Source organism: Apis mellifera, linkage group LG4 (genome assembly GCF_003254395.2).
Source record: "Apis mellifera strain DH4 linkage group LG4, Amel_HAv3.1, whole genome shotgun sequence".
NCBI classification, from domain to species: domain Eukaryota; kingdom Metazoa; phylum Arthropoda; class Insecta; order Hymenoptera; family Apidae; genus Apis; species Apis mellifera.
This window is the reverse complement of record NC_037641.1, coordinates 3136495-3164385: the sequence shown is the minus strand read 5'-3', so window position 1 is coordinate 3164385 and position 27891 is coordinate 3136495. Positions and strand designations below refer to the sequence as shown.

At 43.2% G+C, this 27891-nt stretch overlaps 2 protein-coding genes and 1 long non-coding RNA gene across 11 annotated transcripts in view; 1 reads left to right on the top strand and 2 right to left on the bottom strand.

The window, feature by feature from the left end:
* The window catches only part of LOC726761 (paired box protein Pax-5), a 142289-nt gene extending 127745 nt beyond the window's left edge, over positions 1 to 14544 (top strand). For 3 of the 9 annotated variants that reach the window (XM_026440168.1, XM_026440165.1, XM_026440171.1), the window contains 7 exons: positions 4934 to 5190; positions 9657 to 9742; positions 10002 to 10323; positions 11844 to 11942; positions 12537 to 12767; positions 13155 to 13250; positions 14047 to 14544. In XM_026440168.1, the coding sequence (XP_026295953.1) occupies positions 4934 to 5190; positions 9657 to 9742; positions 10002 to 10323; positions 11844 to 11942; positions 12537 to 12767; positions 13155 to 13250; positions 14047 to 14276 (1321 nt within the window). In that variant the 3' untranslated portion in view covers positions 14277 to 14544. Of the gene's footprint in view, positions 1 to 4933; positions 5191 to 9656; positions 9743 to 10001; positions 10324 to 11843; positions 11943 to 12536; positions 12768 to 13154; positions 13262 to 14046 lie in introns of all 9 variants that reach the window. The other 6 variants (XM_026440167.1, XM_026440166.1, XM_026440172.1 and 3 more) reach the window with 6 other exon arrangements.
* Positions 1 to 17772, bottom strand: part of LOC113218725 — a 53311-nt gene extending 35539 nt beyond the window's left edge. Inside the window, exons 1-2 of the long non-coding RNA XR_003304529.1 lie at positions 15875 to 17772; positions 14040 to 14376 (exon numbers count right to left, since the gene is read on the bottom strand). This is a non-coding gene — a long non-coding RNA (uncharacterized LOC113218725). The remainder of the gene's footprint in view (positions 1 to 14039; positions 14377 to 15874) is intronic.
* A 1406-nt stretch (positions 17773 to 19178) lies between these two features.
* LOC726733 (cysteine-rich protein 1) lies at positions 19179 to 27880 on the bottom strand. Its single transcript, XM_001122454.4, has 3 exons — positions 27287 to 27880; positions 19974 to 20126; positions 19179 to 19455 (listed from the first exon to the last, which is right to left on the bottom strand). The coding sequence occupies exons 1-3, from the start codon at positions 27324 to 27326 to the stop codon at positions 19412 to 19414; spliced, it is 237 nt and encodes a 78-aa protein (XP_001122454.1). The 5' UTR covers positions 27327 to 27880; the 3' UTR covers positions 19179 to 19411.
* Positions 27881 to 27891: the final 11 nt, after the last annotated feature.

The window sequence follows — 27891 nt, the reverse complement described above, 5'->3', positions numbered from 1 at the left end:
CTACGCGATATGCTCTCCGAAATTATTCCATTTAATCAATCTGAATAATTCTGATTCTGAAAGAAATATTACATCGATTAAATATTTCAAAGATATCGCATCGTGTATTTCAATAAGTGAATTTTCAATCGAATAATAGAATTTTATATATTGTAACAAGGAATGGATTCTAATAAAGAAGGAAAAACAGACGTTAAAGCGTGACGAAAGAGACAGAAATCTTAAGGGTTCCTTTTACGTTTTCGATACGGTGGAGAATAACGCGAAGCTTAAAATTTGCATCAAGATGCAAATGGCCGGAAGAATTTGAAGGATCGACAACTCCGTAACGAGATCCTCTCGGCCGGGATCGTTTCTCTCTCGCATAAATCTCTCGCCCTCGAGATCGCATAATGGCTTCTAGATAGACCCTCTTCGCTAGTGTGTTCGCTAGAAGGGGGGGAGAGGTGTCGTACCGAGGCGATATATTATAAATCGCGTGCAACATTGTGCGATCCATTGGAGGATCCTCTCGGTTGACTGTTGACTCGCCTCGTATCATTGTCGTGGAGAGGAGGAGAGACGCGAAACCTTTTGTTGCTCGTACGCCAGCCATCGCAAACAAACACGCAAACACGCTTTTATCCGCACTCTTCTAACCGATACGCGAGCGTAGAGATAGAAATAGATGTATTCGTGTAGCGGCCGTGGGATGTCACGGTTAATATAGTTGTGTGTACGGGCAGCTGCCGTTTGACAATGCGAGCCACGTCCCCGGATATAATAATATACTCGTCCCCGTGCAAAGGGAACACTTCATCAAACTGACTACTACCACCAGTGCTTTAATCCAACCTATACCTGACTTCCTACCGCGTGGACGCGACACACCCTTGGGCGTCGGGAATGCGCCATTCATACGATCCTTCTTCGATTAGTGTGAGTATATATACACGTATCGACGAGATTGTTATTTCTTCGTTGGTTAGATTCTTGTCGTCGAAGATTTTTACCTGGATTTTATTATATTGAATTTAGAACATCGATCTTTGGCTTTCGTTCGGTGTTGGACGAGATTTTGATGTTTAAAAAAATCAAGGGAGAATTAAGAGATAAATTGTGAAACGTATGTCGTGATCGCGGCAAGGGAGGGAAAAATAATTAACCCGGCCGCGAAAGATAACACTGGCGGAGGGAGAACCTCCTCCTCCTCTCTCCGTTGCTTCCTCCACCGTGGCTTTTGTTCAAGAATCACACCAGGGAAGAGGCAAGTACAGCACGCTCCCGGGCTACATTACCAGCCTCGAGAGAGGTGGTGGAATATCAGGATACACCTTTTCCAGCCATTGTGCGCCTCTGAAGGGCGTACAATGGCCGTGGAGCGAGTCCCGTATTGTGTCTACAGCTCGACGAAATAGCTCTCCCTCTCTCTTTCTCTATATATATATATATTCACTCCAAAGGTTCCAACGTTCTCTTTTCTTGACTTCGGGTTAAAGAGAAAGGGGAGGATCCGTCCTCGAAGCATCTGCCCCCGAAAGAGACTGGTAAATCCTCGAAATCTCTCGAGGAGAATACACGAATATAATGGGACGTTTTCAGTCGTGTTAACGCGAATTTACTCGCTTGATCTCGACGAATAATATATCGTTTTTTCTTATCAATCTATTACATTTGATAGCAATATATTTCTCTTTTTTTTCGCAACTCTTCGAAAACTCCAACTTCGCTTATCGATCTTATCGAGGGTTAATCTCGAGGACATAAAAAAAAAGAAAAAAAAGAAAGGAAAGAAAAAAGTTTCGACAGGACGATAGATATTTAATCCGTAGAAATTAACCTTCGGTGGAAAATTTAAGTCCATGGAGGGCGAGGTGATTCGAGAGAGGGAGGAGAACTGTCAGAGGGGTGGCGGGTTTACCGGGTGAAATGCGATAAAGTTGGCGTAGAGGTAATTTGAGTATAAAGTTTTATTCGCAATAATTTAGCCGCGCGTGGAAACGGGGGGAGGGGGCGAATATAGGGCGAGGGAGGGGGATGCGAAGGTTTCAGCGAAGGTAGTACTCGCTCCCTCCCCCGGGAAGCGTGCAGGAGCTTGGGTCATATATTTGATGGGATACTTGGCATAAAGTCGCGCATAAAAGTAATGCCAACATTAAAGTTTGTGGTTCCAGAGCCGTGGCAACGGCTGAACCTCCTCCTCCTCCTCCTCTTCTTCCTCCTACCCGACTATTCTCTCCTCCCTACCCTCCGCGAATTTTACTCGCCGAGAAGGTGGGCGATCGAAGGAAGCTTCTTAAAGTATTATATGCTTCGTACGATCCATGACGATCCATTTTATGGGGTTCGAATGTAAACAATGTGAACAATTGCAATGCGATGAATTAGTTGGTTCCAAATTGTGACCTGGTTTAATACGACTGTTCATTTTTTTCTATGTGGGAATATAAATATTAGAGAAATATTTCATCATCGTCAGAGAGCGAGATGATGATGGTCGTCCACGGAACGAGCCATTTAATTTGTTTGTCGAAACGTGATTTAAACGTTGTTCGGGGGAGGAGAGAAAAGTTGAGCTCGCGGTGGCACTTGGAGAGGCGGATAGCCGAGGAGCAGTTTAGTCGAGGAGTGGCCGTTGGGGAACGATCTGATGGCGCCAGGGGAGGCATAGCTTCTTCCCACGTGGCACCCTCGACACGATCTACCCTCATAACTCTGCTCGGCCTTCCTCCTCCAGGCGCCACCTCCGCTCTCTCTCTCTCTCTCCAAGACGTCGTCGTGAGAGAGGGAAGGGGAGAAACACCGCGGACAGGGAGGGAGATCCCTCCTTGCCAGGCATCGCGAACGATTGGCCTGGTACACTTCCATCCCCCTCGTGAATGGAAACCGCCATGTGATTTTCCAGCGGCGAGAGAGAGTTTCACCCTCTTTCTCCTCCGGAAAATAGGGCCGCAGAAAAGCCACTCTGGAAGGAAAGATTATTCAAAATTTTACGGGGAAACTGTGTCCTGTGAGATCGATTCTCACGGGTCTTAATAATTAAAATACAGGGAAAAACGAATTGAGAGATGACATTCTAGAAGAAAACTATCAAAGATACGATTTATTATCGTCCAATCGATGAACGAGTGAGATCCTCCTCGATCTTCTATCTCTAGAGCACGAATCCATACGCTTTGCGAAATAAATTCCCCGAGATGTTACGTAAATCGTGCGCGAGAAACGTTAACGGTCGTTGATACTTACAAATGCATCGATAAACCGAGGGAAAAGCGTGGCTGAACGCGATGCTAATTAGAAAGACGCATACGAAAGCGTGTGCGAAAAACAGCCCGGCGTTTTACTCGAAACGCGGCGTGTGGGCAACGTGTGTTCGCACCATCTGTGCACGCGCGATAAAATCTGCACCTGTTTTGCCGATGCTTATTAGATCGTCGATCGCGCTCATTACACGTACCCGATATAATACCGTCTCGCCACGCGTTTTAACGCGCGTTTCGCGGCGTTGCCGGCGATCTTGCCGACTTGGTCGGCCGATCAAAGTCCTCCCCGCGTTTCGGTAATTAAAGCGAGTGGCGGGTGTGGCGCAACGGCGGCCATTCCTCCTTTCACGATGCTTCACGGTGTGGAGGAAGGAAAGGAGCTGGGCAGGAGAGGGGAAAGGAAAGAACAGTTGAGAATTTTGGTTGGGCCGATGATTAACGAAACGATTTAATATTGGAAAATATTGAAAATTTTAATTCTAACGAATTAATGAGGATAGAATCTCAAGTTTTTATATATCGTCGAATTGTGCGACGGTTGATACGAATTACACAGGGTATTGGCGTCAGGACACCACGAGGCGTCACCCCAGAGTCTAACCCTGATAAGGATCGTTGCTAATTGTTGCGAATTGGCGAAGGTGGCGAACGAGCCAGGGAGATCGGGCAACAGGTGTCATCTGATTGATCGCCGTAGCTCGCACCCCCACGATTACCTAGCCCACAAACACATCCACGCCAGAAACGAAACGACTTAATGTCGATCCATTACGCGTTCGTCCATCACCAAATGGGAAATGCCCAACCATTTCATTCTCCATCCATGAAATTCCTTATACACTTTTCATAAAGTATTCAAAACATTGGAGAAAGAAAAGCGTACTTGAAATTAATTAAGACACTTGTATAAACTTTGAGTATATACTATAAACATCGAAATTATATTTATCTAATCTCCAAATCCCGAAAGGAGAGAGGTAGTCGAGATCAGAGGTGGCCAGTTTCGCGCCAGTTTCTTCCTCGAGCCAGCCGTGCCGTGAATATTCGCCGGGATAATTGATCAACCGGCTGGCCGTTGGAGGACTGGCTGACCATTGAAACCGCACGCACAATATATCACGGATAATAAGCAGTCGGCGCACGATGCCGGATGGCCGACTCGGAAGGGCGGCTCGGGAGGATACGGGGAGGAGGCGCTTCGTTTGTATCTGGCTGCTGATGTCCGCCCGACTCCTTGATGCGATTATGATACGCGACCGTTCCGCAGAGTCACGTTCTGTATCGAAGGTGGAGGCATCCCTGTCCGGAACAATGGCGTACGACACGTTACTACCACCGTTGTTTCATGCACCGATGTTACAATAGTAACAAATAATCGATTTCTTTAGAGAAATAAATAAATAAATTTTCGACACAATCTCTTTAAATTGTTTGATTATATATTATGAACGTTCATATCAATGGAAATTGATAGTAAAGGGATTCTGAAGTAATATTTATCGAGGATTGTTTAAAGATTTATTACAATCTCTCTCAATCAAGATTATTCTCCCATTTTTTCCTTCCAAGAATTCCCTCGCCGTTTAATCCCGATAAACTTTCGATCGAAACCGCAGAGAACCCTTTAATGACTGTGGCTAGTAACTCAATACACACACAGGTGGCTGCACGCTTGCTTGCATTGTCCGTAGAATCGTGAGGAACAAAGCGGCGGAGAAGGCGAAGCACGCGCATCAACAACAGCAGGCGCAGCAGCAGCAAGGTCAGCAGCAAGGTCAGCCGGGATCAGGTGGTTCCGTGTCGGTGATAGCCCATGCACCTGCAACGGCAGCGGGTCACCCGGCGGCGACCGCTCCCAACGCTTACAGCATCAGCGGCATCCTGGGAATCCCGGCCCACCACCAGGACCCGAACGGCAACAGCATCAAGAGAAAACGCACCGACGACGGTGAGTCATTGAATTCTTCCGTGTCCACGATCTTCAACGTGGATTCTCAAACTTGTTCTCTTTTTTTCTTTTTTTGAATCGTGTAAATGGAAATTTTAAAAATCGGCAAAACAGGTTTTCCTTTCTTGAATTAACAAAATTGGACAGAGATCATTGATTGAATAGATTAGCGAAGAAAAGTGGATTCGTAATGGGATCTCTATAAGAAAACTTATTGATTACTTGATACAAATCATTAATCTATCTCTCTTTCGTATATGAAAAAAAGAGAGAGAGAGAAAGAGAATGTTTATACAAAGCGGAGTAACGAAAAGGAAAAAAGGAGAAACGAGACGAGGACGAGCTTATGTAAACGTCAGATCGGATCGCAGAAGGCGTCGTGGCTACATTTCACTCGCGTCTGTTGGCTGGGAGGGTTATATAAGGCCGGGGCAAGAAAGGAGATATCGCTTAGATCGACGTTACACCCGAGTAAATCGGCACGAGTTCCGCCGTGCTCCTCCTCGGGAAGAGGGAACAATGGAGGAGTCGGTGGTACCTCGCGAGAGACGATGATACCGCAGTGACGTTACATCGGTCGTCCCACTCAATTTGTAAGCTCCCATTGTTTCCAGCTCCCCTCGAATTTTCGATGCTTTATTTGGTATCGAGACTGTTGTTGAAGTTTCGTTGAATCGTCATAATCGGGGCGGGGGGGGGGGGGGAAGAAAATGAATTTCCTTCTCTCTCCTTCTTGACCTCAAGTTTTATTCCGTTTTCAAATTAAACAGACGTCGAGAGACTTAAAAAAGAATCTATCTAATCGAAGAATCAAGAAGATAAGAAACAAGTTTTTTTAGAATTATTATAGATAGTTCTAATTTATATTTTATTGTAAAAACTTTTGTAGGTAATCTTTAAAAGCATCTTCGTTCTTTATTTTAAATTTTAAAAGTTCGGGGGAAAGGTAAAACACGAGCCACTATCTCGAATGCTGCAATCTCTTGCCTTGTAGCTACATGTATCATTACTTTTGGTCACTGATAGCTCGGTCTACTATAAACCTGTTATCAACCTGTCGATGTGCCACTTCCTTATGTATCCGAATAAAAACAAGTATAAACAATGGAACAATATTACACGATAGAAGAAAAAAAATACTTTATCGAGAGGAAATATAATGCCGGGGAATCGTTTCGCAATTATCAGATTTGGATCGATTTCTTTTATTCCTTCTTCTTTTATCACTCTCGATTCCCATGAATTCGAAACGATATATAAAAGAATCCATGATGGAGAAGTATCTGGAAAAGTTATCCGTTATCCAATCGTTTAAATACCTATCTACCTTTGTAAAAGTTGCTTGCAAACTCCTTGTTCCGATTCAATCTCGAAATGTATCCAATTACGAGTGTATCCAAACACGTACGTATCCCGAGTCGATCTCTAAATCCGGTCAGTGATCTCGTGTGACCGTGATCGAACGCGATCTCGAATACGTTGTACCGCGACCAAGATTAGCTACACGCACACAGGGAATATCAGTCAAACGTCGGCCAGCACGTGCTGCGATTCATTCCGCTGTCATTGCGTGAATAACGCGTCCCGAAATATTCCCGACACGTGCCGCACGACACGTGGCCCGAACTTTGCCTTCAACCCCGACGAGAGAGGCTCAGGAGGCGAATTTTCGATCTCGTTCCTCGAGAGGTGTGAACAGAAACCACGTCCACGTCCTCTTCTTCTTCCCGCCTCCGGATCGAATCGACTCGAATCCCCTTAAAAATCGTTTCCTTGACTAATCCTTGACTAATCATACGTTAATTATCAAATCCTTTGGGAAAGTATTGGGATGTGCAGATTTTTCTTAGAAGGGGGATATAAATTATTTTAATTAAAAGAAATATTTCTTTGATTCTCCGTACATTTCTTCCTCAGAATCAAACCGAAATCTGTCCGAAAAATCTTTTTCCTCGTTCGAAAAGGTATCTGCACGAGTTTTTCTAGCGAAAAAAAGAGGAACGAGGAATCGAATCAAAAGAGATCTAGGATGAAAGCCCTGGATCAAAAAAATCCTCTGTGCGTCGGTTTTGGCAGAGAGAGAGAGAACGTATCGATTCGTACACGGCGGGTCTCGTACTCGCGCCGATGGTACGCGAGAGTAATTCGATATAATCGGATTATGAGAGCGGCGATATGCGGCCGCAAAAGTGGTCGGTCGCGTCCGCGGCTAGAGCACTCAGTGTTTTGCGGCCTGCCGTGGGGTACGCGTATTAGATTATAAACTTCACAGACCGCAGCCGCTTCTATCCCTCGCCAACGACACATTAGTCTCTCCCTGTCCTCCGGGGAGATCATCGCCGCTGTTCTCGCGAGCCCGCGCCTCTTAACCGGCTGGAATTTCAACGAGAGAGAGAATCCCGCCTCGAGCTCTCGATCTGCGGTGAACATCGCGTACAACGCGCGCATTGTGTCGCGTGTAAGAAGCGATACACGTGGAATAAATTGTCGTTTCGTCCTTTTTTTAAATATAGCGGAAATATAACTCGTAATTAATAATTTAAAGATTATAGACGAAGCTTTGGAAGACTTTTATATTATCTTTATCAAAACTCGATCCTCGTTATATTTTTAAACCTTGAATCAATCAATTCGAATGAATGATCGATTCAATGACTCGATCGAAAATGTTTCATTTCGGAGAGATATTGTATTATATAAGGGTATCGATCCCCGAATCAAAGTCGAATCGGTGATCGGCGTAAGGGCATCGTTATTTATGCGTTCGATGGAGCGGCAGCGCTAAGACGCGTACTCGAATCGTGGAAATCCCCGGGGCTTATTACGAATTTACGGACAACCTCTCGAGGGAAGCATTGCAATCTATCGGGGCTGTTTGTTGTCGCGTTACATCTGCGCGCTTTTGCCCCATACAGAAATCCAAAAGGCCGCCGTTTGTCCCACCCTATATTCGTGGACGCGGCGTAGGGGACCAGATTCACCCCAGAGTCCATTATTACCCGTGTATTGTATTGCTTAACATTGACTCAATTGCTTTCGAATAACGCGGACTGCCTTCCCTCTCTCTCTCTCTCTCTCTTTCGTTTGCTTTTGCCCTCACGGCCATCAATCGAATTATTCGATTTACTGCTCTTTTCGACGAGGGAGAAAGAGAGAGAGAGAGAAACGCTGACCTTCCTTCCGCCATAACTCAACCAAACTGTCAAATCTGTCGAGGACCAGTGACCATAATTTCGCACAAGTTACAAGAATTTGCATTAGACAGCCCGATTGCAACGATTTATAACGCCTGATCCTCCTCGCAAATATCCTGGATTACGATCTTTCTAATTCGTATAATATATATATATTCCACCGGTTTCGTTCTTCTTCTTACGTTTCCAAGCGAATGAAATCGAGATCTATTTTAAACGGATTCCCGAACACAAACGGTCGTCCCCTTCCAAACTCTAATGAAATCCGGCACGGCAACGGTTACACGAGAGCAGCCTGGAATGGAGGAAGAGAAGAGAGGAACAGAGGATGGGGATAAAGCACACGATTAACTCGGCCGATCGAATCGTAAAATTCAAGCAAGTTCATGGAAGCTCGCTCGCTGCCTGTGCCGCCTGTGTTTGAAACGGGTGGGTTTTATAGCGGTCCAGGAGCAAACCCTGCTGCCGCCGGTCGAATGGTCGGGACCGTCGGCCGGCCGGACAATCACAACTTGACAGGGAGGTTTAACGAGCCCTATGCTACGTACCTCCACCCATCCCACCCTCGGATGGTCATTTAATTATTCGAGATACCCGAACGCTGGACCTACCATCTACCCCCACCACACCCGTCACTGGACCTCGTCCGTTCTCCTCCTCCCACCACCACCGCGGCTGGAATCGTTGGCCAGCTTCGTCCTCCTCCTTCCACCACCACCACCATCACCCTCGTTAAAAGGGTATATATATATATATATATATATATATGCGTCCGCCAACCCCCTCCTCGCCAATCCATCCACGTGCTTGTCTCTATATTAAACCGGCGGCGGGATGGACGGGAGATAATAAAGACGTATAATGGAATCGAAATTGTTTCTCTATCTATCAATGCCATACACCGTCTCTTTGCGCTGGGGAAGGGGAGGGGGAGGATCACCACCCTCCTCGCCCGACAGATTCAATTTAGTTTCGCGTGGCCACGTTTAATTTGTGTCTTGATTCGGGGGGAGGGGGTAATACACACCACGTATGACCTCCCTGACGTATAGATATAGTCCTCGGAGGACGTTGAGAGATAGGGGCGGTCGTCGGCGACCGCCTGCGTCCCCGATTACAGGCCATCGCGTGCCCTCCCCCCCTCTGTACAGGCTATAACGCGTTATATACACGGGTTAGCCTATGATCTCGTTGTACAGAGGCTGTTTTCGCTGGTGTGACGTTGAACAACGGAGAGACCGCAATGCAGATGTCTGTTGGTTTTGATTGCAGACGACAACCGAGACCTGAACGATCATCCCGAGGACGATCTGAAGAGGCAGAGAAGCAACTACAACGGCGATCAATTGTACTCGAACGTACGTATATATATATATAAATACAAGTATTTGGTACATCATAAATTTTTGTATTCCTTACATTTAACTATTATATATATATAAACTTTGGCAAACTATTTGGAGAAGCAGGAAAGAATCAGGAAAGTGGTTTAACACCTAAGTCGATCCCGAGCGTTTCTTGAGGAGAGGAGAGGAGGGAGGAGATGGAGCAAGTCTCCTCCCCCGTTCTCCCCCCGACACTCGAACTTTGCCTCCGAGCATCCGGCTTCTGTTGCAGCTGTGGTCGAGTAAATGGAGCATCAAGGACGAGCACAAGCTCCTGAGCGAGCTGGGAGGAGGCGGCGGGGGCGGAGGCGCGAGCGGTGGCGGTGGTACGAACGGGGCTGGGGCAGGCGGAGGTGGCGGTGGCGGTGGTGGCGGCGGAGGTAGCGGCGGTGGAGGCGGAGGTGGCGGTGGCGGAGGTTACTACGAACACGGAGGATTCCCCGGGAACGCGATTGCCACCTCCGCCGAGCTGTACGACTCCCTGGGCACCATCAGCACGATGACGCAAGCGCAAACGCCCCATCTCTACACCCCGCCCATAGGGGGCACCATAGGTGAGCGACTCGTTCTCTCTCTCTCTCTCTCACTCTCTCTCTCACTCTCTCTTTCTCTGTTTCTCATCACCCTCCTTTCTCTTCTCTCCCCACAATCTCGCACAAAATCCTGGACAGTGTGTGCACCACAACCCCTTGTATCTATATATATATATATATGATACAACGTACCAAGCCCCTTTTCCTAGCAGTCGACCTGCTAGCAAACCACCATCGTATCCCTCCCTTTTCGTCGTGCTCTTTCTCGCTCCCACGATATTCCTTCTCTCCATTTGCCCAACCTCTTCCATACCTTCCTCGTCGTCGTCCCTCTTTCCCTTTACGCTTATTATTGCGGCTTACGTCTTGCTTTGCATACCCATATCGGCTAAATACATGGCTTTAATAATGCATGAGCTGTGCTGAGCAGCGGCTACGGCGGTGCTAGAAGAGGTGGCGGAACGTTCCATTCGGTGGTCTCTTTCTCTCGCTTACTTTCTCTCTCTCTCTCTCGATTTAGGGGGGTGTATGTATATGTATCTACGTTCACCTAATCCGCCTAATCTCTATTCGTCTATTTCGAATCTCTTTCCGAATCACTTTCGCTTGCGACACCTGCAACCACTACACCGCCGTAGGCTGGTGACAGGTAATCCTGTTCGTTCTCCTTTCTCACTTTGTATCTTTTCTGAACTAGGCGCCGCTAGTTTTAGTTTCAAAGTCCAGGTTTGCAAACACGTCGACGTTCTCGGACGCTCTGTTCGTTCGTTCGTCTACTCTCTTTCTCTCTCTTTCTCTCTCATGCTCTCTGCTATCCCTTTTTCTCTCGTCTCTGTGCCCTCCTTGCGCCGTTTAACGGCGGTCGATCAACGGCGGAGCGTTACGGAGCTTTCGAAACGCGCTATTGAAAAGCAACCACATGTGTATGTGTGTAGAACGGAGTTACACGGACAAGTGTATACACATGTGTATACATACACGGACGAAACGAACTTTCTCTGAGCACGTGTTGCAAAGCAACTCGGTCATGCCGCGGAACTCTTTCGATCGGTGCTTTTCGGAATGGACGAAGCGAGCCGTGTAACGGCCGGTTCATCTCATGAAATTCAATCGAGGATCTTCGGTGGCGAGATCGAAGAATTTTTGAAGGACGACGCGGCCGGGCCAAGTCGATTCCACGGCTTGCTGACTCTCTCGCCCGTTAATATGTACGAGCCGTGCCGTGGTATATCGATGGTGCGCCGAGATCAAGGATTCTCTCTCTCTCTCTCTTTCTCTCTGTCTCTATCTCTATTTCTGTCTCACTCCTTCCAACCAACTGTTCGAAAGCGTGTTTGGAGGGCGTGACAACGACCGTTTTTAAATCGTCCCGATGTCTCGTTTCGATAATTCCGTTCAAGTTTACACACCGGAATAACATAACACCGGCCGTAAGTAAAATCTCGGGCGAGCGAAATCACGATTCGAGACGTTCCGCCTTGATCGCCAGCCAACGATACGAAAATGACGCAAATAACGGAAAAATGGGGATCCCTTAATAGCAGGTGGTACTTTGACGCCGCTCGCGCCACTGACGATGCAAGAACTAAAATTGAGCCAAACATTGGACGGGGCTAACATGTCTCCTTACCACACCACCGGTGAGTTCGCCACCTCTCTTTAGTTCTCTTACGGTTCTCTAGCCCTACGGTCACACCTCGTGCCTCGCCATCCACATGTACGTGCGATTCGAATCGTCGCGTAAAATATTACTTTTGTCGATTAAAATATATATCTTTTTTTATTTCATTTTTTTTCTGACGAATTCATTCATCGACACGATAAGAAAGATATCGATTCGTTCCTAATTATCCCATCTATCCACACGTCGTTCAAAATAAATAAATAATATTTTTCACGTAAATGTTTCCTCGACGAGAAAGTCGAAGGAAGATCCACTGCAGAATGTAATTGTACCCATTTTCCCTTGTCAAGAAATCGCGTGTAGACGAATTACGCGGGGACTCTCTACAAGAAAGTCTGTTTCGTGTTTTCTTTCTTTTTTTTTTTTATCGAATAAAAAAATTTCCATATTACGACTCACGATCTCACGTCGTCCTAATACCCTCGCCCCCCCCCCCCTCTCCCTCCTATTACTTCATTCAGAGACAATTTAATTAAGCTTTAGACGTTAAGGCGCTGATCGTTAGCTAGTGCTTGACTCGAATGTCGTGTTGTGTTGTGCATGGCCATAGCAGAGAGCAGTACCGTCGCAGTGTCGTATGTGGGGGTGGGGGCCGGTGGGGGGGAGCAGAGTCCCCCGATTTCGTTGCAGAACGAGACAAACGCCACCCCCACGGCCCCCAACACCCCCGGAGGGGACCCCGGACTGACGGTCTTGCAGCCGCCAGTTTCTCAACCCCAGGTAGCATCTGCGATACCACCGTACTCCACGATGCTTCCAAGTTTCGGACATTACGCCACCGGTGAGTACCGAACACAGACAAGCCTCAGTCCCGCCCTCTTCATCTCGTTATTACCGACGATAGGAAAAAGAAAAAAAAGAGAAGAAATAATAACGAAGGAAGGTAAGTTAGGGCTCGCCCTTACAGAGCCCTGACTTACCAACCCCGCGGCTAGGAACGACGACTACCGTGCGGATAAATAGGTGGTTGCCAACGCGCGCTAACTTGCTGCTCCTTGGGTTAAGTTTTTTTAAAGTTTACATAAGGAGGAAATGCAAATGGGAATTGGCCGGGAATGTAGATCTACTTATCGTACGATTAGAGCCGGGAATAATGAATTTCCGTTCCCCTATCGATATCAACTTTTCACAAAGTTAATGGCTAACGTATTCGTTGTATTTTGTTTAGGTGGTGGTGATTACGCATACAGCGCGGCATACTCTCAATACTCGAGCGCGCCGTACAGCGGCTACGGTTATGGAGCAGCGACAAGCGGGTTGCTCAGTAAGTAAACAGTGAGTATGAGTACCGATTAGATTAGGGGTCAACGAAATGTCAAGTATTAATTCATTGATAGGCTGAATCCGATCTGAAATGAAACTCGGGTAACTATGTGCTCACCGTCCCTGCCTACATACTTTGCGTTCATATATGGAAGGAACACGTTTCTGGCACCCGACTTTCTAAAAACTGAAGAAACCCACCCGTTACTTTATTACGTTCCAAGATAACATCAGGCTGGAAAAAAGCTCGCGGAATCAAAGCAGTGCCTTTCATAATAATGGACGATCGCTGGTACATCTGTAAAGTGAAATGCTCGCAAATTGGTTATGCATATTCGGTGTATAAGAATAGAATTTTTTATCGAACATGCGATACGATTCCTTGCTCGTTCTTTTTGCACGAGTGACGTAATACGACTCGATTTACACTCGACATTCTGAATTCGAAATTTCGCAGTTCGACTTTTCTCCTTTTTTAGAAACGTTACATTTTGCAACCTCGTCATAACTAATCCCAATTATCGAGAAAAAGAATCGCGCTTCGATACTACACCATATTTTAGGCTCCCAATTCTTTATCCAAAATAAATTAACTCGAGGTCATTGAATAACAATACGTATCCTTACGTATATTTTATATATATATGATATCTCTGACAGATATTATGCTAATCATAAAAAGTGGCATCGAGGGAATTAATTTTGGTCGAAGAAAGAATATAGCGTGGAAAATTAAAAATCCACCGTGGCATACGATATGATATATTGTAAAATAAATGCTATTGCTTACTTTGCAGACTCCACGTATTACTACTGCAACGGGGACACGCTGGCGTCTTCCCACACCAATTCGCAGCAGGGCGGCGGATGTAATAACACAGGACCAGAGAACAGCACGGACGTGGCCAGTCGCTCGCCTTTGGCTGCTACCAGAGCGAGCAGCGGTGCGAGTGCCGCTTCGCCAACCGGAAGTGCATGCACCAAGCCGGATCATACTTCCACGCCAACGGACCTTTATCTGGCCTGATTAATCGATGGAACAGGAGACCAATTCCGGGCAGAGGGTTCTCTTTCTGGAGTGGGAACAGCGACCAACGAGTTCGGACGCCATATCACGAGGAACCATGCTGAAATTAAGCAATGATCTCTTTTATTAAACGGTTCGAACGAACCGTTATCATCGAATGAAAGATCGCAACACGGATAACCACGACGAATTCCCGTTAAGAAAACAGGAAGAAGAACGGAGAGTGTGTGTGTGAGAGAGAGAGAGAGAGAGAAAGAATTATGGCGGATCATGACCAGATACACGTTCAAGTCGATGCAACGCGACATTGTTCACGATTGAATCGCGTTTGGGGATTTCGTGTCGATCAGCGCGTGAATCGCGAGAGAGATAGAGACTTTTTTTCTTTTTTCCTTGAGAAATTTTCTTAACAACGTTAATGACGATGATCGAAGTCGTCCATAGCCGTTCACACGATACACACGACAGCAGCGCTCAATGGAACGAGGCATGAACATCGAACATCGAACGCTGTTGCGAATTGACGCATGATTGCCCGTGATAATTGTGGTTAAAAGTCGTTGTTAGAAGACGACAGATAACCCGTGTCACGGGGAAAAATAGAAAAGCAGCTTGACCGATGCCCGTCAACGATCTTATTTACGAATAATATTATTACGAATGGGACGGCAAAACGAGTGTCTGGTCCGAGCGACACTAAGGACACAATTCTGTCTGATTGCGTGGTTGCGTCGGGATTACAGGTTGGCCCGTATGCGTTACCGACAGTGTCGCTACCTACTCACGTAGAGTGCGCATAATCATAGGTAGTTTAATTTAACGATCCTCAGTTAGTATAATTTCTACACAATTCCCGCGATCGGTCGTCCCTCCAAATGTGCCCGTGCATTCCCGACAATTTTCCTCTCGATACCCCATTGTTGTAATCGATCTTTGTAACGCGAATGTAGTTGGGCACATTTGTTACCGACGGCGTTAGAACGTGTACATATTATATAAAGTGAAGGAAAAAAAAAAAAAATTATATATATATAAATATACATAATATTATCCGTGTAAAACAGAGTCAAAACTGCCCAACACGGCACGTTCTTTCTTCTAATAAGCACGACGACCTATCTTCACCTCTCTCCCTCCCTCCCTCCCCTCTCCCCTCCGCCCCTCTTCTCCCCTCCCTTTCCACGAAACGATATAAGTAATATAGTAGATATAATGGATAAGTTTATTGAGATTTTTAAATCAGGAATCGACGTAACGATCATTACTGTTAAGGATATTATATATATTTTTTGTAGAAACCAAAGACCACAGACGGATTGCCGAAATGAGAATTGCGTGGCGTCGCGTAGGCGTACGGCTAAGGCAGAGTTTTATGGCGGTTCGAAAGCGATTTTTAGATGTAAACGGATGCGCGTGTTTGCGAGCGACGTTACGAGGATCGACGTAAATGTACAAAACAATGAGGGAGAATGCAAATCGAGAAATCGGGAAAGCGTGAAAGGCGAAACGAAGTCGTGAAACGCGGGCTCTACGTCATCGCGGTCGATTCTTTCGCCGAAGGTAACGCCATCGTGTATGCAATGAAAAAGATACGTTACCTTCGATCGAAACTGCCATCCTTCGTCGATCACAAATCGTCCGTGGATATTATAGCTGGCATGTAACGATTCGTAATTTCATTCCATGGTTTGATTTTTTTCTTTTTTTTTTCTAAACAAAACAACGGACACTTCCTTGATGGCCGGTTGATGGTGATTATTCCCGCGTTCCGTCCAACGCCTTCACTACACTCGCGCACATCACACAACCACGGAAATCAACTAGCTTCCGGCACCGCGTCGAGCGTAACGTTTCGAAAAGAGAAGAGAAAAAACTATCGCGGAACCGTAATTAACGTCTGGCCACGGCAACTTTAATGAGAAGTTACGTTGCTTGCAATTTCTTTATGATTAACGGGCAAAAATGTTAATTTGTAACCTTAATAAGGAAATTTACGCGCGCGTGTCCAGCGCCTTTCGATCGCGCATACGATATGCGCCGGGCATGCGCGTTGCGTCTAGAAACGTACGTACATGCGCGCACATGCGCGGTATAATTCGAACGTATTTATTTGTTACTCTATATTTTCTTCTTTTAATTTCTCAATTATACGAGTTAATTTTATCTCGCCACGAAGGTAATTATACGTTGTCCTTTCTATTTAATAGAAATGCAAATAGTGCAATGAACATAACAAAATAATTTTAATTATTTTTATAAGTTATCAGTCTCGTGTAGAGACGTTTATATCAACGTATCATCGCGTCTCGCTTGAGAAATCTACCATGAAATGGATTTCCAAGCACAATTTCGCTCGCATCACAGTTATCTCATAATTAACAAATTATATTTTCTCAAGCGTGTCTCGCGCGAACGATAACAGTTCGATAATTTTGAAATATCTTGTTATATATTTATTATTCATTTTTTAAAACATTATCTTTTTAACTTTATTGTGATATATCTCTATATTACGCAATACAATATATATCCGTATATCACAATAAGATTAAAAGAAAAGAATATATTTTTAAAAAAATACATTTTATCGTAATATATTTATTCGAACGTTTAGCAAACGACTCGTACGATCTTTCACCTTTCCATCATTACCTTTATTAATTGCATTACGCGTGTATTATCGTTGTAGACACGGTTCACGGAATCGTAGCGAAAAAGACATCGTCGACATCGTCGATCCTAAGCGTGCTTGCAACCGTGATTGTCAGATCGTTCATCGATCCGAGCGTCAAACGAACAATTTATTCGTACAATTATCTCTTCGTACGGCTCGGTCTCTCTATTCCACCGATCGTTCGACGATATGTCACCATGATTTCAAAACCGATACTATACCCCTTCCTGTTAGTTGCGTTCTTTACGTGTTCAGCCCGCCAACGCGATTACGTTTCCGCCGTGTTTGTCCGCAGGGACGAAGGATCCGTAGCCGCGATCTCTCATTGCTGAATAATTGCTATTTATAAATTGTCGTATCGTAGCGTTACGTGTCGTAATAAAATTGTGTGCAGAAAGAATCTGGGGCATGGAAAACGGTATGGAAAAGGAAGACACAGAAAGAAAGAGAGAGAGAGAGAGAGATATTGCGATCATGCTTAGTATTTCGAGGCTGCAACAAATTCGAGTATTAACAATGTTTTACACTCGCGATATACCTGCCAATCGATGAAAATCAATCTTCTTCTGTTTCACGTTTATTTTTCTGTTTTTTTTTTATTTTTTATTTTTTTTATAAAGGGGTACACACACACACACGCATACACATCGATCTGACTTTCATTGCGATTTTTATAATTTGTCGGGATTGTAATTGACTAATGTTGCGTACTTCACATTGTTATTTCTATTATTATTATTATTATTATTGTAACGATGATGATTATGAACTCTTCATTTTATTATTATTATTTTTTTTTATTCTATTCTATTATTATCGCTATCTTATTTTTCTCCCATTATTCTCATGATTTATTATTATTAATATTATTATTATTATTATTATTATTCTAATTATTATTATACCATTATCATCATTATTATTATTATTATTATTACACGATTTATTTAATGCCTTTATTATTTATTAAATAATAACCGACGACCTATGTGTAATAAGTTTTGCCAAAGAAATTCCGTTGAATGAGAGAGAGAGAGAGAGAAATAGAAGAGAGCAATATCCGCGGTTAACGTTTCGAACTTCCATAAAATGGAAGTGTTTTAGGAAACGAAATAAAGAAAGAAAAGAAATGAAAAGAAAAGAAGAAAAAAAAAGTTTTAAAGAGAGGAAAGCACACGATATGTTAACGTCGAATCGTCGAAACTAGAGGAGAAATTAAAAAAGGGAAAAAAAAAACGATGCATCACGAGAGGGATCATTTTCCCGCGCAATATTCAAACGGAGTGGATATACGTATCCTTGATAGGAAAAATATAATTTGTGCGAGATAAAAATCGAGACTTCGAGTTTGAATGCTGCGCCCTCCGTGAATTTTTTTTATATTTCGAGTTAACGAACAGTTCTCTTTTCTTTTATCGTTCTATTTTATTTTATTTTTTTTTTTCTCCCCTCCTTCATTTCGCTGTCATTTCGTCCCGTGTGATATTATGATTCTTGTTTCGTGCGCCGCTCTTGCCGAGTCTCGCTGTTGATACTTGCAAACAAAACTCTGTACATCCTTTTTAAATAAATATGAGGTTTATATGACGTTCGTTTCATCTTTTCACTATCACTACCTTGCGAAAGATATTTGTTATTTTTGTTATTTTACAATTCGTAAAATAAAATAATTATAATTTGATTAATTAAATATATTTATATATATAGAATGTTAATATATAATCGATTCCACAGATTGAATAAATATAAAAGTTGATATATAAAAATAATTGAATAAGATTCATTATTGAATTATAAATAATTGAAGTTTGAATTGGTTTTCCAAAGATATTTCATAAATATATCAACATAATATAATGATTGGAAGCGAAGCTTTATAATATCAATTAAAAAGTAATACAAAAATATTAAAAAAAATTAAAATAGCAAGCAAATCGTTTCATTTATCGAAAAAGAGTAAAATTATTGTTAATAATATTGAAAAATATAAAAAGTTTACGCAAAAAGTAAATTGTATGAAAAATTAAGAAATCGTAGAGGGCGTACAAAACAGCCTGATTTTTTTCAAACTCGTTATTACAGAACTTGCGCAAAGTTCCATAAGATGTCGCATCCATTCAATATTTCATCCATGTTGCACAAGGTAACACAAGTCGATATAGATTTCTCCATTATCCGTCGTTGCAAAAAACAACTTATTTTCAAACTGGCATTAAATTTTTATTCAAATTTATATCTAATATAGAGATACATTATGCGTGATTTTATAAAAAATTATCTTAAGTATTTCATATTCATATTTGCAACCATTAACACATTTAATTCTAACAAAAATATGTTGTACTTCACGCTCAGACAATCTAGTTATCTAATGTTATTAATTAAATTTAATTGCTACGGTACAGGTAACGCGATTTGATTAGAAATAAGTATTATATTGCCGTAAAATTCCTTAGATTTTTCACTTCTTGTAAACGTAACTCTCCGCACCGCCTCTGCCGAAACCTGCAATGCGTAAAAATAAATGTTTCAGTTTTACCTACAACTCTGTCGAGATTGCGAGAAGGAAGAAAGGAATTTGAGAAATTTAAAAAATTCTTCATCAATGATCATTAAATTCATTTTTAATTACGGTAATATAAAACTTTCATGATTAAAAAATTCCATTTCGTATCATCACATTATACGTTAACCTTTAAATTTTTAATCACTTTTATTTCACACGTTTTAAATATCAATCGAATAATAAATTATTAAAATATCGTACGAATTTTCGTACGCAATCTGACGAATCATCGTCGAAATAATTTAAAGAATAGACAAGTATAAAGTACAAAAAGAAATATTCGAAACGAAAATATTCATTACGCGTAACGATACGAGTCCACGAGTCCAAATAGAATCGTTCAAAACAAAACATTAGAGAGAATTCGAGGAAATTCAAAGGCTTGGAAATAAACAAAACACAAGAGCATAAGGTTATCGATTCTTAAACTCTCTCGAAATATTCATTTACGACTCACCTCCCGGCCCGAACAGAGCGGCGTAACACGGATGATTGCAATAAGGTTTTCCTTCGTGTTCCGAATGGCTGCCCGGTGTCAACGTTTTGTTACATTTCTCGCAACGTAAACACGATCCATGCCAATCCTTGCCCAACGATGTTTTCCTCTCGGCTGTGAACAAACGTAAACAAAGGTAAAAATCATTAAACGGATTCGGAACATTGGTTGGGGAGACATTACAATCACGTATTCCGTGTATATATCGATGCAAGTCGATTTGCCCGGTTTCGATGTCACCGTGTCTACGAACCGAGTGATTCACCCGAGCGGAGTGGGTGAAATGGAAACGGGGAAATTATTACGTTCGATCAGGCTTATTCGAGCGGCCTCAATCCACTTAAAGCCATATACGGCTGCGTTCCCGATAAAGAAGCCTGAAACAAGTTCAATCAACCCTCTTGACTTGGCGGTATAAACCGGCGGTGGCGGCAAACGAAACGAAGGGATTACGTAATAATAATAAGTTTCGCGATCGGATAACGATTATCGCACTGAGTATATACGTGTCGCGGAATTATCGCTTATCGCGATGCACCTATACTTTGCTCTTTTTACTGCGCAATTCGAAACCGCAAAGGTTAATTCTTTATTAGGTAACCAAGAAATTCTGTCGCTCTATACTTCAACGTTTCTTCTTTAATTAAATTTATAATTAAATTTTTTTTTTTTCTTTTCACAGTATTTCCAAGATCGGAATTTGATAACAAGGGGATAACGAATCGTAAAATAATAACACTTGAAATTGTTCGACGAATTCGATATAATCTATCGAATATTAATTTACAACGATATATATACTTGTTATTGTTTAATAAATATCGAGGTAAACTTGATAGAAGAAAAAGGTAATTATTAAAGGATTAATAAAAAAGAGAAGAAGAAACAGAAGATGTTGGAAATTATTATAAATCGAAATCCAACTGTCACCTCGAAGAACAATAACAAGAAACACACGCTCGAGGTTCGCGAAAATCCGCGTTCTCTCTCGCCGAAGGAAAATGCAGAAGCGTCCCCAAGCGGGACGGGGAGTGTCGCCGCTCCATTAGCAATTTCGTAATTATAAAATTGAATGGCGGATTCCCGGCGGACGCGATCGAACGCGAGGCTCATTCACGGAAGGCGCGAACCCGAGGCGCCCCTGTGGGCCATCTTTTCCCCTTGCAAAGCGCGCCAACGTCGTCCCGCCTTTTTCTCTCTCTCCTTTTTTTTTTTTCCTACGAAATATCGCTCGAACGCATTGTCGCGCTCGACGTATTCCCCGGTGCGAGCGATTTCCAGGCACCACGATGATGATCCATGATGGGATTCCAGGGAGAGAAAGAAGGTGGCGCAGACAAGCGTCCTCTTTTGTCATCGTCGCACGGGTGATGATACGCACAAGGTTGATTAATCGAGGAGGATCGAAAGTGGATGGGAAGCTGTTACTTTTGTTGCTCGACCAGGGGAGGGAGGAGAAGCGGTTTCGAGCGGCGCGATTCTCCTTTCAATCGCTTTCGGCCCGTTCAATCGCGATCCCAAATACAAATATACAAAACGGGAACGAGGATTTTTTTCGAGAGTTTTCGATCTCGTTTTCGACAAAAGGCCGCGGAAATCAGAGGAGCGAGTGTGGCCCTTTTCTTCTTCTTCTTCTTCTCCTTCTCCTCCTTGGATGCGTCGCGATGCGTCATGCCATTACGACATATCAAACCTCGCGGGGAAGACGAAAAGAAGAAAAAAGCCACGGACCGGTGGCGGCCCGGTGGTTGGCATTCAAACGTTGCTCCGTGTCTAAGGAGGAGCACAAAGGACGCTGGTGCCAGCGAGGGGAATTGGAAAATGACGAGGAGAGAGAGAGAGAGACACGGGGACGAGTCTAAAGGGGTCGACGTCGGGAACCAAGCGGTGGAGGCAAGGGGGATGTTCGAAAAGACCGCGATAGAGTGAAAGAAGTGGAGTGGTTGCTTGCTCGAGGAGCGAGCGAGAAGGGAACTCGCTGGAAGAAGGTGGAGAAGAAAGGGGAGAGAGAGATGGGCAGCGGTGGCAGAATGGTTGGAAGGCAAGGATGAAGGAAAGAGAGGAGGAGCCGTGGAGCGAGAAGAAGGGTACGCATAAAGGGCCATTAGTTAATTAACTCCTAATTATCTGGCGGCGGAGAAGCAGAGTGCATAATCGTCAAGCATTGGTGGTGTGCAGTGGCAGCGCGAAAAGGCAGACAGTGGTGCGCACGGATCGTTGCGCCCGGGCGCCAAACAATCGGCGGCTGCTGATTGCATAGGCTTGGAACATCATCCCCCCGCTGTCTTTCCCTGCTTTCCCTCCCTCCTTTCTTCTTTCTCTTTATTTCCTCGCTAGACCATTCTCCACCGCGGCCCTCCTCCCCCTTCCCTGCTACTCACTTTTCTTGCCGACTCTTTCAAACCGCCGATCTGACGTATCACCCCCTCCTTCCAACCTCCCCCCCCTCTCTCTCTCTCTCTCTCGCATTCGACGGAGGCCAGGAAAAAAAAAAGTTCTCCTCGTATTTCCTTCTGCCTCCCCCATCGAGTGCGACGTCGTAAACGAGGGGAGGAGGGGGTTGAAGGGAGGGCATGGCTATTCCCTTCTTTTCCTCCCTCCTCCCGCCTGTTAACCCGTCCTCTCCCTTCGTTTCGTTTCGTCGCAACGACCTGCCTATTCTTCTCCAAACCTGTTTCCTCTCTGTTCTTCTTATTATTACCCGATACATTCCCCCCACCCCTTACACTCTCGCGTTGTCTTGTCGTCGCTCTCCTCGCCGCTGGACACTTTATTGTTGTTGCTCTCGATGCAACGACGTGACTCGGTTTCAGCTTCTCCCCTCCCTCTCTTCTCGTCCGTCGCGGATCCGAGATATATGTGTGTGTGTGTGTATGTATACACGCCAGCCAAGAAACTTTTTGCCCGGCTCGTTACAGAGGAGGCCTGTCTACGAACCCTCTTTACGCCGCCTTCTCTCGCACGCGATGGATTAACGAGGGATCTTTATGCGAGAGGCGTTCGCTATCCACCCGAAAGAGGAAATAGTTATTTCGTGTATTTTTTTTAAAGAAATGATCGAGAAATGAATTTTTGGAACTTGTTTAGATGAGAGAACTTTTCTCTTCTTCTTCTTCTTTGCATTGTATTATATTATATCATATTGGAGAAGTTAAAGATCTAAACAGGGTAGGGTAGCCGTGTCGGAACAGAAGAGGGCTTTGAAACTCGAAAACAGCGACAGTGAGCGGCATTCATTCCCCAATTGCAGAAAGAATACTCGCTCTACGTATCACATTTCGTAGAATCTTGATATTTCGTGGAATACTTCTTTGCTCGTTTCCTCTACCAACTAACGAGTCGTGAGATCGTGACAGGAATTCGAGAAATCTTTCTTTGTCTTTGTCTCGACCAGTTCTCGTTCAATTGAATCGAAATCAGTCGCGTGGAAAGGGTCCGCTCTCCTCCCCCTCCTTTCTCAACTTTTGTTTTAAATATTCGTAAAAAAAAAGAAAAAATTCATCGAATTTTCGCCACGAGATCGTTTGAACCTAATTTATTTGAAAGCGTATCCTCCTCCCCTCCTCAGTCTCTCAAAGGGCAGTCTTGGAAAAAAGACTTTCTATCTTTTGCGGTGGCGTAGAATGCCCGCAAACGGAAACAAAGAAAACAGGAGTACGAAAAGCTGTGCAGTACGAATTCGCCTTAGCCACCCACGCGGACCTCGAGCAAGAAGAGGAGATCGGGGGCCCTCTTCAAAAGTTACTTTGCCAGGCTTACATCTCGACGATTATGTATAATTGGATTCAAAGATCGACTATTTCAAAGATTGGAATTTTTTCCCAACGAAATGAAAAACGTAATGCAATGCTCTATGAATACCGTTTCACGGTCCGGTTACGCAAGATCGAGGTCGCCAATTTAATCTTCGATTTATTCCTCGATGACACGAGTGCACATCACATTTTTTTAATAATCTACAAACCGTGTGACAAATAAATCGTGTATCATTTACTTTGAGAAAAGTTGAGAGCAATATACATTTTCTAAGCTACAAGAAATACAAATCTCAATAAACGAATTCAAGTTCCCTGAAGTTCTGAAAAATCGAAAATCACGTGGAAAACACGATTCTTCGAAGGGGGTCCTCCTAAACGGGGCCCGGTCAGAGGTCAATGACCCACTCTCTCCCCTCCCTTTCACAATGCGCTCTTCCTCGCGATACACGTGTCGTCCCTCTAATTCGCATCCATTTCTCGCGCACCTACTTGGCCCGATCTCTGAAAAAGCCTCCTCCCCTTTTCGTCATATACGTGGCATCGCCGTCGACCGGGTCTCGCGTATTCAGAAAAATCCTCTTTCAGCGCTAATAGTGCTTTAACGGGCCGTCTAAAAGGTCCGCTCGAAAGAGGAAGCGCGCAATTAAAAGCGAACCTGGCTGAATGCGATGGCTCTGGGCGAGCATGGAGCATCGGCCGGCTCCGAAGGGAAACGAGCTGGGATAGTTCTCGGCGCGCACGTTTATCTGGCCGGCCGAGGGGAAGCGCGAGCCGGTGATTGGCCGATGATAAGGTTATCGCCACGGCTAACCAGGATCCTTACCCTCGCGAAAAAAACGGCCGCGATAAGAGGAGGTTGCTTGTATTCCTTTCTTTCTTTCTTTTTTTGGGGGAAAGGAGAATTGGAGAATATTCTTGAGAGGAGGTTGCCTATTTTGAGGGAAAGTTTAGCGTTCATCAAGAATGTTTTGCAATTTTAAATTTGGGTAGACGAAGAGAGTGAAATGACGATATATATATATGGGATTGTAGGGGACTCGGAATATTTATCAACATTTGTGTTTGATTTGGCTTCTATCTGATCCTGCAAACATTTTCCATATTGAAATATTTTATACATTCGTTTAGAATGGTATCTTAGTTGTTAAATTTTAATAATTTTCAAATTTGAAGCTGTCCCTGATTTGCAAAAGCACACAATTTATTATTCTTTTTTATCTACAGTCTGCACATCGTATTATAAATATATTACGTGTATAAGATAGATCTGTCTTGCTACAAATCAATCAAATCCTGATTATTTAGAAATTGATTTGAAGTTTTTCAAAGAACAATTTAAATACTATTCGTGAAAAAGTATATCTGTAATTTCAACGTCGATACATCGGTACTCGAGAAAAAAAATTAAAAGGCAAAAGTAAAGAGGAGGATCGTCGTAAAATCGTTGAATAATTCTATCGTAAAAATGAGGATCGTTTAGCGAGTTTGGTTGATAAGAAAACGCTTAACACGATATTCACGACCCAAAATCGCCTTGACAATAATAACTGCATAATTCGTTCCATGCTAATTTTAGAGATACCGTATAATAAACCGTATTATCGTAACTTTCGAACACGTTCCACAATTTTCGTTCCAACGTCAATAAAATACCTTTTCTCTATGATCGTCAACATTGTCGCATTATTCAAAAGTACAATACAATATCGAAATCGACATTGTACATAATTCTTGAACCCTAAACACAACAACGTTCCAACGATCTTCTGCGAAAATTAAAAATCAATTCTATATCCACAGGAAGAAACGTAATTTCGAAACTGTCTCGATACATCGACATGTTAATATACAACTCGATACGTTGTATAAAATTTCCTTCCTTACTGTTCTCGTGTTACGATCTCTCTGTATTCGTACTACGAGGACGACGTTGACGTAACGTTTGTCAAGGTGGACCACGCAACGAAATGACATCATGTGGTGTCGTCATTTTCACGCGAATCATCATCAAACGAGTCGTGACGCGAATTTCTCGCAGCAGGATGCGCGAATATCGAGGCGATACACTCTCACGAAGGAGAGAGGAAGAAGCGGAGAGATTTCAGGCCGATGTTTATTATTATCGATTAGTCGATAATACGTTTCCTAGTAGTCATCCCACGGAAAAAAAAGTATGCAAAATAGCGGAATATTATATCCAACCGATGGATATTCCAACTTGGAATCGTGATAAAAGTATAAATAATGTAATTCTCGATCGAAAAATATCTGGGATTTATGAGTGGGTAATTAAATGCGATCAAAGGTAAAAATTAACAAATGGAAACAAATGATAATTTTTCGAAATAAATTTTTTTTTTTCAGTAATGAATAATGTAACGTGGAATAATAAATGGCCGAGTCTAATTTTTCAAAGTGACAGCGAAGTGATTGCATAAAAATTTTTCTCTCTCGATCGTAACAATTTTTTTTTTTTTTTCAATTCGACTATGTAACTAATAACGCTCTCCGTAGTTTTATTTAAAGTATTAGTTCAAACTTTATGATCATATTACTTATGATTCATATATAGCGATAATTTTACGTGGACGTTTGAAAACGTAAAAATGTAATTTTGAAATGATAGCACGTTATGTAAATTATATATTTTTAGCATCTCGATAATACATTTAAATCCTTCTTTTTTTTTTTTTTTTAATTTCGCGTTAATTCGTTACTTCTTTCATTTCACTCGTAACGTAAATATGTATATATCTAAGAACGAGAGATCCAATTGTCGCGTATATGATCATAAAATTTGAATTAATAACACAGAGAACGTTACTAGATCCGATAGGAAAAAATTGCTGCAATTGTTGTCAATATCGGAATGAAAACAAAAAAAAAAAAGAAAAGAAGGGGGGAAGAAATGTTCCAACAAACGAATTTTTCACTTTGTGATACTTTAACAGGATTCCATTAATCTTCTTAATTAAAATGTAATAATCTAGCATTTCCAGACGTCCAATATCTTTTAAAATCTGAAATCAGTTTTATCATTTTCTTTATCCATTTTTGCCGGATAATAATATATATATGAAACCTCGTAACTTTGCTTTAGAGATAAAGAAAAAAAATAAAAAAACATCCTAGATAAGATACTTGAACGTAAGAAGACCAAATATATACCTATACTCCAACAATAAAATTAATAATTATAATAAAATTAAAATTTTTCTAGATACTCACTCTAATTAAACTAACTTATTTATCATTGTCATCTCAATTTTATATTTTCCATTCTTTCTATTCTCTTCGCAATACGATCTCTCTCCACCGTTTAAAATTTAATAATTGAACTCTACGAATAAAGTTACTTCGATAATACAATAATAACAATAATAAACAATCGGTACAATCAACGTATATAACTGTGCCAAACTATTAGCAAGCATTTTGATACGTAAGTAACTTCATTCGAAACTCTTTTTAATATTACTTTTCCAACAGGTTCAACTCTTCTCTCTCTCCACTCACCGAAATAGACCGGTTTGTCGCACTTCGGACAGTTGGGCATATCGAGATCTTCTCCGTGGAACTGGTGCGTCGAACAGCCTCCTCTCGACAGCGTGGTCAAGCGCGTACTGGGCCCGCGTTCTGCAAGGTAACGCGATTCTCTCTAGTTGATTGAGCGCGCGAACGTGTGTTGTGAAACGTGCCTGCCTCGCGTGTGTGCGCGCGCGCGCGCGAGCAAACCCGCGTTAAGGTCGCCCCGGCTTCGAAAACTGGTATCTCGAACACTGGTATGTGTGCGCGCGTCCTCCGTGCATATACGCGCGTGGACGTGTGCCGGTGTGCACCTGAACTTGCGGCGAGAGATTCGAAAGTGTCTCCACGATGATCGTGTGCGCCGGGTTATATTATATCCGTAACGGTCCCGCGGAGGAGGCCCGACCAATGAATCGAACCAACGATCCCGTTATCCATTGTTGACAGATTCGTTATCGAAAGCGCATACCCAAGTGACGCGGGGCTGTTCATGAGTATTCAACGCGGGCAGGGACGATTATACTAGCGCCTATAACGCGAACTAACGGATGTGGCCGCCGCGCTTGGAATGCAACCGAACGGGCATTGGAGAT

Bases quoted from the DNA above. Each gene is read 5' to 3' on its own strand.
- LOC726733 (XM_001122454.4), bottom strand. From the start codon at position 27,326: ATGCCCAACTGTCCGAAGTGCGACAAACCGGTCTATTTCG. The intron at 20,127-27,286 runs GTGAGTGGAGAG...GTTTGTTCACAG, and splicing joins CGACAAACCGGTCTATTTCG to CCGAGAGGAAAACATCGTTG. The intron at 19,456-19,973 runs GTGAGTCGTAAA...TACGCATTGCAG, and splicing joins CGCTCTGTTCGGGCCGGGAG to GTTTCGGCAGAGGCGGTGCG.